Source organism: Vulpes lagopus, chromosome 3, assembly GCF_018345385.1.
Source record: "Vulpes lagopus strain Blue_001 chromosome 3, ASM1834538v1, whole genome shotgun sequence".
NCBI lineage: Eukaryota > Metazoa > Chordata > Mammalia > Carnivora > Canidae > Vulpes > Vulpes lagopus.
In genome coordinates, this window is record NC_054826.1 from 113,241,796 (window position 1) to 113,252,772 (window position 10,977).

The 10,977-nt window shown below is 37.9% G+C and overlaps 1 protein-coding gene across 1 annotated transcript; it reads right to left on the reverse strand.

Annotated features, from left to right (window-relative positions):
- Positions 1-1,590: 1,590 nt before the first annotated feature.
- Positions 1,591-10,368, reverse strand: ANKS4B (ankyrin repeat and sterile alpha motif domain containing 4B). Its single transcript, XM_041750717.1, has 2 exons — positions 10,153-10,368; positions 1,591-3,602 (listed from the first exon to the last, which is right to left on the reverse strand). Exons 1-2 carry the CDS (start codon positions 10,314-10,316, stop codon positions 2,513-2,515), a joined length of 1,254 nt encoding a protein of 417 aa, XP_041606651.1. The 5' UTR covers positions 10,317-10,368; the 3' UTR covers positions 1,591-2,512.
- Positions 10,369-10,977: the final 609 nt, after the last annotated feature.

Here is a 10,977-nt window from a genome sequence, read left to right on the forward strand (position 1 = left end):
CAGCTGTTGAAAAAAAAAGTAAGTCTCACAACCCATTCTGGCCTCCAGACGTTTATGATTATTCGTTGTGACAACATAAAGGGATTATGTTTGGTCCCTTCTTTTTAATCCAGCAATTCTTGATGGAATTTTCATGTGATGTTTTATAATCCACATGTCCTTCAAATTCATATCCTTTCTCTCATCACAAAATTGACATGAAGGCTGAAGGGATAGTCATGAAGAACTTCCAGTTCTACTGAACAAACAAATGTTCCCCTTCCTGTATTTTCTGAGCCAAGTGCTGCCCCTCCGGTAGGACAGCATGGAAGATTCCAACTAGAAATGAGGAACGCCCACAAAATGCTTAGGGCTAAATTCTTTAAGGTTGAATTCCAGTAACATTTCCACTGGCCTGCCTTTTCTTATTCTCCCAGAGAGTTATCCTTTTATTTCCATAACATGATATTCTATCCTCCGCATAGCAATGCTGGTTTCCAGCTCAAAATTCTTTGTACCACCTCATGCTGCCTCTCGTTTGCTAGAATACATCACCAGGCTTTCTATATTACTTTTATCTCTGAAAATAATGTAGAAAGCACCACTAGAAAGCATCCTTTTTGTTAACAGTAGCACTACCCTGGTGGCTTCTGCTTCTCCTATATCCTAGGAACCAGTGTCTCACCAGGCAGATTCTGGGAAACATGTGGAGAGAGGCATCTAAAATAATGAAATAAAAAAAATAAAAAATAAAAAAATAAAAATAAATAAAATAATGAAATATGATACAGAGGCATCTAAAATAATGAAATATGATACAAACTCAAGTCTCTACATACAAAGTCAAACACAACCAACTTTTCTGAGGGTCTTCTATGTCTTTCTACGAAAGCCAACTGCTTTCGTGCACATTTTTTAAAAGCAAGCACAACCTCCATTTACTCTAGACCAACAAAATGCAGTATTTGCAAACATAATCATCCCCCTAGTGCAACATATTTATTCCATGGCTGGCAATCTTTCTGAATCAATCCACTGAGGAAGAATGAGCTAATTGTTCATCAGATGTAAACATCTATATCTTCCTTAAGTGTATCCTCTCCATGGTGCCTCTTGAAGTAACCCAAACAGATGTGCACTAGGAACCATGCTGAAGATAAACAGCTGTTTCTATATTATACACACAAGCAATGGTAAATTCACTTGATGTAAGTCCTGGCTATAAAAATCCAATGAAGCTTAGTTATTCAGTAGGGCTTCAATTTGAATTTGAGACTGCCACTCAAAAATGTCAGCAGCAATGCTGCCAATTTATATTGTAGAACTTACATGTATTCAGACATGTGGTGATGGTGACAGACAACAGTAAATTAAAGATATGTACATAACAAATGTGAAAATGTAGAATTTCCTTTTGCCATCAGCTTTCTCCTACAAATGACCTAGATTTTTCCTCCTCTTTTGAAATTTCAGAAGGCACTTACCTTTAGAAAAATCATCAAATAGGCCAGACTTTTTTCAGTGTCCTTCTTTTCTCTCCACTCCTATCCTCTTGCTTAAACACTGGACTTGGACTGCTAAGACTGCCATAACAAAGTACCATAGACTGGGTGGCTTAAACAACAGAAATTTATTTTCTTACAGCTCTGAAGACCAGAAGTGCAAGTTCAAGGTGTTGGAAGGTTTGGTTTCTCCTCTCTCTTTGGCTTGAAGGTGGCTGCCTTCTTGTTGTGTCCTCACATGATCTTTTCTCTGTGTGTGTGCGCAAACCCGGTAACTCTTCCTCTTACAAGGACACCATCTGTGTGTGTCCCTTGTAACCCTGATGACATCATTTAATCTTAATCACCTCTTTAAAGATCCTACCTCCAAATATAGCTGTGTTGGGGCTTAAGGCTTCAGCATATGAATTTTGGGGAGATACAATTAATATTACATAAAAGGTATATTCCATATTCTATTTCTTTCTTCACTCTCCCTGTCTGCCACTCTGTCTCTGTCACCAGGAAGGAGTGTTATAGACCCATGTCTCTTACTTCTAAACATGTAAACATCTGTTGAGGGTTTAGACACATTTAAGTTGGCCGTGAAGCCTCAGGTCAATGAAGAAACTCAAGTCTCTACCTACAAAGTCACAGAGCTAAGGAGATGACTGGAGTTGGGAGTCCCCCAGGCTATGAAGCTCAGAAAGTAAGCAGCACACTTGTGTGACAAGAGATTATAGTTCAGAGTTGGAAAAGTAAAGTTTCCGCTTCTCTGTCATCCATTTTATGCTTTCTATAGCCAAGAATATCAAAAGGATAATTGAAGAGAAACACCATTTTCTTATTCCTGATTCTCCTTGAGTTGCTCACTCATGGTTTAGAGTATTTCTGAGTACATTTGGGCGTCTTTGCTAGGAGGGTATTTCTGAAACCCTAGAAACCATTCTCAGCAGTCTGGCATTGGGCAGAGGGGGTGTTGCCTGAGTGTTTCCAGGGAGCCACAGCATCACCGCATTGCTGCAGGCTCACCCTGTGGACCCAACATTCAGTCAGAGGCTGGTGTCAACCAGTTGCCCAGGCTCTCGTAGCACCTGCTTCCTTCTGTTTATAACATTAAGAACTTTCTTCCTGGGACCAAGATGCATGTGTATACTCTGAAGGTCCTCATCAGAACAAAGCAGCAAAGCTTCTAGATCAATCTGCTCTCTCATGAAAATGGGAAGGAATTCTTCCAGATGATGAGACTGCAGAAATACTTCCAGAGGAGTAGCATCAACCACATCTTCCTCCCACCCCACTTCATCCTCATCCCAAGGCAGATCATCTTCATGACTGTTTTCCTCTCCCTCTTTATCTGCCTCAGCTTCATCAACCTCAGCTGCTCCTTGTCTCTGAAGCAATTCACTGCACATTTTAAACTCCAACCCCCTTTTTATGTCTGACATGTCTTCGGGACTTGATATTTTGTTCTTTCTAAAAACAATATTTCCTAGACCTGGACGGTTGAGAATGGATTCATGTTGCACACATCCATCATCCTCTGCTGAGAACTGGGGCTTCTCTTGGAAGTCCCCTGAGAATGCATCTTCTTCCTCTTCTCTGAACACTTCCATCACATTCCTCTGCCCACTTCTGCTCTCTTTCCCTACCTGCTCTGCTGTATCTTTGTTCTTCTTGAGCTTTAACTTGAAGGTATCTTTAATGCCCTTAGACAGTGACCCAAATGTACCAGAAGCAGAAGCATTTGCAAGGGATGACCTGGAGAATGTGCCATTGGAAGAAGAAAGAGTCCCAGATTCTTCCTTGCTATAGTTGCGAGCCATTTTATTTTGGTGCTTCTCCTGGAGCCTCTCACATTCTTTGATCTGCCTCCTAGCATTTTTCTGAGCCTGCTCCTTCAGCCTGGTAACTTTCTTGGGGTTCATGATATTCTGGGTAGTGGCAGCCTTATCCAGGAGAGCAACACATTCATTTTGTTCTCTGCTGGCAGCAGCATCCAGCGGAGACTGTAAGCTGTTGTCCAGGGCAAAAATGTTGGCACCAAAGTTAACCAGGAATGAAACACAGTGGGTATGACCATTGGAAGCTGCATAATGTAGAGGAGTATTTCCCCACATGTCACATCTATTGGGATCCCCTCTAGAAGAGAAAATACCAAAAATATATATAAAAACATTTTTTTCTTAGAACATGGGGTCCAAAACAAAACAAAAATGAACAAAATACATTTTATTTTATTTTATTTTTTTTAAAATACATTTTAATTAATCCTGCCTTAGCATTCTAAAACTTCTGAAAGTCCAGATATGTCACATCTATCTAGACATCACATGATCAGAAACAAAAGCTCATCCCCTTTTGTCTCCTTTTTAGAAGAAAAGCTTTCCAAGAACACCCTCAAAAAGCAACTTTCATGTCTCATTGTCTGCAGTCGATCATGCCTATAAGAGAAATAGAGCTATCATTTTAAATTTAAGTTGATTACCCTGCAGCTAGGAATAAGATTACCTAGTGGTGTGCTGGTAAATGCTTAACAACTGGAGAAAAGATCGAAGTTCTGATTTATAGCATGTGCCAATATTTGTGTTGTAAATACACCCACCATGACAAAATTCAAGCTACTAATGTGATAAGACAGGACATGGAATTTGGAAGAGATGTCCAAAAGCATACCTTTATAAATTATTTCCACCATATATGTAGATATAATAGATATGCAAAACTTGAAGAGTATAGATAACAGTAAAATGTACTCAAATAATTAGGAAGTGATAATTTTTGAGTATTTAAAAATATAATTTGTTAAGTCATAAGTTTAAATACCTTTATTTTTAATCATGACTGTTTAATGGACTCTCAGACTTCCTGAAAATTTAGCAATCACATCTCATAAACTGGTAAGAGCTGTTTCCTACTCTAACACTGGAGTCACATGTAGGAAAATAAATAATAATAAACAAAACTAGGTTCCCACCAGCAAAAAAAAAAAAAGAGGGGAATGGATGTTAGTTAGGTAGCAAACTGTGTCTGATATAACCATTATTCATATAAAGTGTAGAACATCTCCATTGGTTCTCCAACTCACTTCCATGCAATTACAATGTCATATATGTGAATAGTTCTGCAATAGTTTATGGTGGAATTGAGGGCACTGTTAGATGGTTTTAAGGCTGGAGACCTCATGGCAGCATAGAAACTGGCTCATGGTTGATGCTTAGTAAGCATTCCTGAGATGAATGAATGCCTAATGGAGTCTTGCCCCAGACTACAACCCCAGCCCTCCTGTAAGATGTTGAGTTACAAATAGGCACAAACAGAAAGTAAAGAAGTAACTTGTTGTTAATATGACTCTGGCCCCAAGCCCAAACCACTGCTGAGAACTCTGCTAATACAGGTGCTAAAGGGCATCTTCCCTCACCCTAGACTAGACTCCCAAATCAGGATCTCACTAAACTTCCCCCAGGCTGGCCCCATGGAAGGACAGGAGAGAGGGTCTGAGAAAGCCTCTTGACATTCTTGGGGAGTAGAATGTAGAAACAGACAAGATGATCCGTGCCCTTGCAACTACTACATCAAGGCTCTGTGACCCTTCCACTATTCTGTGCTACTCAAAGTTTGGTCTCTGGATTAGTAGTATCAGTGGCAGCTGCTAGTTTGCTAGAAATGTGAAGTCTTGGACTCCAGCCCAGATGTCCTGAATCAGAATCTGAAGTTTAACAAGATCCCAAGGTGGTATATAGGCTCATTGCAGATTGAGAAGAGCTGCACTGGTTAATGTGGCCCAACCAGTGTCCAATAATTTGATGAGTCAGATTTGTCATTTCTCTGTAGGAACCCCTAATCTCCTCCCATTTTTTCAATTGTGAAGTATCTATACATTCAGTACCATCACCACCAACAACCATCATCATCTCCTTCTTAGAGAAAGACCAGGATAATTATCAGAGGGGTAAAATAAGGCTCCAAGTACTTAACTGATTTGTCCACTGTTGCACAGGGAGCACACTTTGGATCAGGCCTGCCTCCAAGTCTAATAGTCTCCAATACAATACAGCCTTACATTAACACACCTCAGTTTTCCTACTTCACCAGCTATGAGGCCTCAAGTTTAACTTTCATAGGACTCCGCATCCTCATCTGTATGAGTATGAGAATAGTTTTTATGGAATTTTTATGTGAATAAGTTGACATAAAGCACTAGAAAAGTGCTTGATACATAGCAAATCTTCCATAAACATTGTTATCATTTCCCTTGTCTCTAAACTCATAATCCCTAATTTCATATCTTTTTTTCTCACACCCATCTAATAAATTCTCATAGTGCTATAATAGCTCCTGCAACTTTTTAACACTTAAAATCTTACTTAATCTGTTCAACCTTTATGCACCAACCTCCCTGATAAGATAACATGACTCAAAGGGCCAAGCCTATGTCTTTTTGTCCTTTGTATCATATCTCCTAGCAGAAGTCTCAGTCTTAACCTAAAGAAACCAAGCAGGTAAGTAAGCAACTAAATGGAGCCAAAGTCATAGTCGAGTGCAAGTTCCAACAGGAAAGAAGAGCTGTCACTCTGTAGCAACTGACTGCCACCTCAAATAAAAGCAGACACAATATAGTGAGAGCTTCCATTTTCCAAACAGAGCCAGAAATCCACAGTCTCATGTGGGATTTTTTGATTTTTAGATGTTGGCTTGAATTTAAAAGAAAAATACAGTGAAGCCCAAATAAAACATATTTGTGGACTAGATCCAGCCCATAAGCTGGTAGTTGGCAACTTCACTCTGAGCAGAGAACAGCATGAACAGATGCACATATGGGTGATGTTAAACATGGCATATCTGGGGAATCAGGGGTACATTTCAGCGTGACAGGAGTGCATGGAGATGGGGCAAGAGAAATCAGTGCAAAGAGGAAGGTAAGAAAATGAAATTCAATCTAAAGCAAATATTAAATAAGACAGTTCTGTTGGGCAGCCAGTTCCAAGAGGTCTGGTCAGTACTCCTGATTTAATTGCTTTAGATCAAAGGAAACATTTTTCAGCCTTAGCACAGTTGTATATCTTAGGAGGGCAGTGTCTCACCCCCCAAAGATGTAGTTTTGCTTTTTATTTATTTTAGCCAAGCACCATATTCAAAAGACTCCTTAAGTACTCTAGACATCAAAGAGGGATTGTAAAAACATCCAAGATGGTACTATAAAGCTAAACAAAAACATACTGGTTAAATTTTCCTGAAATTATTGTTGGATTGCATAACTTAAAAAGGAAATTATTGAGAGAAGTGAGCTATGGTGGGGATATTAAGGGTATTAAAAAGTTTAGGTTAAATTTACATGCTTTGGGACATATGAAGTAGAATTTTCCTGTCTCAAGGGAACTCAAATGACCCCTCCAAAATGGGAGGAAGAACATGAAGAAAACCTTGAGATGACCCCAAAGATGGGTCTCATTTTAAGAACATTTAAAATGCAAAATTCCAAAATTTATAAATGAAACTGTTGGTAAGATGATTTAAGTGTTTCTCTCATGCTTTTAAGCTATTTTTCACTTGCAAAAATTCTATTTAAAGGCAACTTTCCAAGCTTGTGTATAACTGAAGTAAAAATATTTTCTAATGACAAATTTCATGAGGTCCTTCTGAATTCAATCTTTGTCTTTCAATCCTTGGTGTCTTTTGTACTTCTTGATAGAACCATTACACATACCTGCCAGATATTCATTAACTAATCCCCCTCATTCAATGATCTGCATCCAATATTGATGCTATACGGCTTGCCTGGGCTAAATTCAGTCTAGCATGGATTTCTTTTCCAATTTTTTTCCAAAGGAGAAACTCACTGAAGAGATTTTAAAATAATCCATATTTTGCCCTTGCTTTTTGGTAGGTCAGCACATTTGGGCAATAATTCTTAAAGCTGGATTGGTATTGTCACTAAATAGGCAAATTGCTTAACTTACTCTGAGCATCTGGTCCATTTCAATTTTTTGTTTTGGAGTTAATTTGATGTTTTGTGTGTGAAGCTGTTCTCAGGAAAAAAAAATAGCCTTTCAAAAATGTTTTTCTACATAAGGAATATTTGGATTTACTAATAATCAAAGAAATGTAAATGAAAACAATGTACCACCATTTTCTTGCCCATCAGATAGACAAGGATTAAAAAGAATAGTAATACTCAGTTTTGACAAGAGTATGCGAAAATGAACAATGTTGAGGGATCATAAAGTGGCTCAAATTTCCTGGCATGATATGTGCCAAAAGCTTTTAAAACATAGCAATCTCTTGAACCAAGAGGTCTGCCTATCCTAAGAATATATCCTAAGGAAGTATTAGGCCCTTGTATGAAGATGAATAAGCAAGGATGTTCATCTCTACTTATTTATGAGTTAAAAGACTGGATTCAAATTTAAGTGTCATGAACAAGCAACTGATTAAATAAATTATGATAAGACCATAAAACAGAATAGCATGTAGTCATTAAAAAACAGCGGCATAGATTTCTACTTTTAAAGTTGCAAATGAAAAAAAAGTACAGTCTATAATCTATTGTTAAATAATTAGAAGCAGATTTCAGAATCGTTTGTAGAATATGATTGTCTTTTGTAAGGGGGAAAAATATACATGTATGCACATGTTCTTAAAGGATATATGCCCAAATGTTAATGACTGTGAAAACTGGTTTGATTTTTACTTTATTAACTATATCTTTCTAAAACAATATAAAATTTTGCAATAAGTGTGTGTCCCTTTAAGAATCAGGGAGGAAGATAACTTGCTTCCATTAAAAAATGAAACACACTTGACGGGATGAGCACTGGGTGTTTTTCTGTATGTTGGTAAATTAAACACCAATAAAAGTTAATAAAAAAAAAATGAAACAAAACTGAAAAAAATCTATGTACACTTAATAGGCAAAATGAAATTTTGTTAATTGGGGCCATTTTCCAAATGTAAGATAACATATGTAATTATTGCTTTTCATCTTTAAATCTTGAAAAGAAAGAATACACAATTTTTAACAAAGCCAGATATTGGACATTAATGATTACCATGTGATCCACTGTCAATGATCAATGATGGATTAATTTCTAAATTCAAATTTTAAAGTTTCCCTTTTAACTCCCTTAAATTTAATTGGCAAATTGATCTCACACAATTCCTAAGCTATGGTCAATATGGGAACCTAAAAAACTTGTACAAGATTTTTTTTTTCAGCTTGTGTACTCCAGGGCAACTTAACAGAATGTGGGGCCTTACCTTCCTCTTCCTCCACCCACCACAATGTCCAGTCAACTATAATTGATTCTGCATCCGAACTACCAATTAAATCCATCCCTGTCTTCCCATTCCCACTGCCACTGCCATAGTCCAATTTGTCTTTCATCTCAACCATTAAAACAGCCCCTAAACATTTTCTGTGACTGCTATACAGCTACCTGAGCTGTGTGTTTACACAACACAACACAAATCTACCAGGTGGCTATCCTATATAAACCTGATAAACCTGACAATAGCTCCTATGCCTTTAGAACAAAGTTCAACTCTCCAACAGAGTTTACAAAGCTCTTGTGATCCGGCCTTGTCTCTTATAACTTAGCCTCTCCCCTTACAGCCACATCCAGCTATGCTCAACTTCAATGCCTAGACTGCACAGTGCTCTCACTTGGGGGAAACATTCTGTCTTCCATCTTCTGGCCAGCTGCTTCTCACCTTTCAGGTCCCAACTTCAAAGTTCTAAAAAGCCTATTATCAGTCTCTGGATTGGGATAGATTCCTGTGTTATTTATTTAGTGCTCTCTCTTTCCCCCTTTGTAACATATATTATACATGACTTACTTAATTTCTGTCTTCATCTCTTAAATCTGATCGCTATGAGGAGAGGAATGGTATCTCTCTTGTTGATCACAGCATCCCCAGTGGCCAGTAAAATGGCTGGCACATTGCAGATATATACATAAATAAATATGTATTAAATGGAAATTAATTCACTTAGTTCTTTTATTAGCATTTTCTTTTTTCCATTCTTTACTCCTGTTGGATTTTGGTTGCCAACACTGCCTAGCCACTCTGGTAACAAGCAAAAGAAAAGAGCTAGCTAATTCCTGCATTAGAATTTGGGGGGAGTACAGGGGCATTTGTATGTATCTAATAGCTAAAGAGATAATAAAGTTCAGACAGGCCGAGATTCCCTTTTATAGCTTGAAGCCAACTACTTCATCTAAGAATCATGGGCTTGCATTAGGACTGAATATTAATAAAAGGCTGTGGGATTATAATGGCATAAATTTAAAAAAATAAAATAAAAACACATCATTTGTTCCAATCAAGGTTGACATCTTAAAGTCAGGTAGAACAGTGATTCCTTTTTAAACAGCCAACCATTTACATTTCATGGAAAAGATTTTTTAAAAGTGCAGAATTAAAATAGTCCCCCCACCCACCCAAAGCAGATAACAAAGACTTAGAGTTCAGGATCTTTCTATGTGTGGTTCGTAAGGGATGAGCCATCCTCAGGTTGGCAGTTTAGTGTGAAAAGAAAATCTCTAGGTAGTTTTCTCCCTTTCTCTAAAAAAGACAATTATTTAGACAGTCTATAAAGAACCAAATATTTTCACTGGCTTCCCTCTCTCTGTTGTCTGAAAAAGCCTACCGGAAACATGGTCTCCAATCAAAAGTATCAGATTGAACTTACCCTCGGCTGCAGATTATTTCTAGGGCTTCCAGATTCCCATGGTAGGCTGCCAGGAGTGTGGGAGTCATACCATCCTCATCAGAAAGATTCAGATCTCTCTTGGTAGCTTCTTTCAAGAGTTCCAGGTAGCTATCACTAGCAGCTTGGTGGTAGCGAGTGGACATTTTTTCTGCTCACCAGAGCCTGGCCAGATATCACTCTCCAGGCAAAGCAGGTTGTCAGTGGAGCAGCCTTCCTATAAAGCTGGTTAATCAGTGACAAGGAAGAGTGTCACCCCAGGACAAAGCTCATTCTAACCTCCTCTATGGAAGGCAGCCAGAAAGATTCACAGCACTGAACTTGGACCTTTCCTTTCTGGCATGGCCATGACATCGAATATTAAGGACCTCTGTGTTCATCTTGAATGTTGTGAGGCACATTTAATCTTTTTATGTCCATTAGCAAGTCTTGAATGCAATATTGGTCATCTAGGCACAGAGTGTACAAAATAATTTCCAAACAATTCAAAACTAGTCTAGTTCACTGAGGAGGTCTATTTTTAAAAAATATTTTATTGAAGTATAATTTATATACTATGAAATTCAGCCATTTTAAGTGTATAATTTGATGATTGTTGGTAAATTTACAGAGCGGTGCAAGTATCACCATAATCCAATTTTAGAACATATCTACCACTCTCAAAATATCCCTCATGCTCATATGTAGTCAATCCCTATTCCCATTCCCATTCCCAACCCTAGGAAACTACTAATCTGGTTTCTGTCTCTATAGATTTGCCTTATATGGACATTTCATATAAATGGAATCACAAAATATATATTCTTT

What these genes read in the sequence shown, in the direction of transcription:
- ANKS4B (XM_041750717.1), bottom strand. Translation starts at nt 10,316, where the DNA reads ATGTCCACTCGCTACCACCAAGCTGCTAGTGATAGCTACCTGGAACTC. An exon ending in GAAATAATCTGCAGCCGAGG is followed by an intron (nt 3,603 to 10,152) that starts GTAAGTTCAATC and finishes TTTCTCTTCTAG; the next exon opens with AGGGGATCCCAATAGATGTG.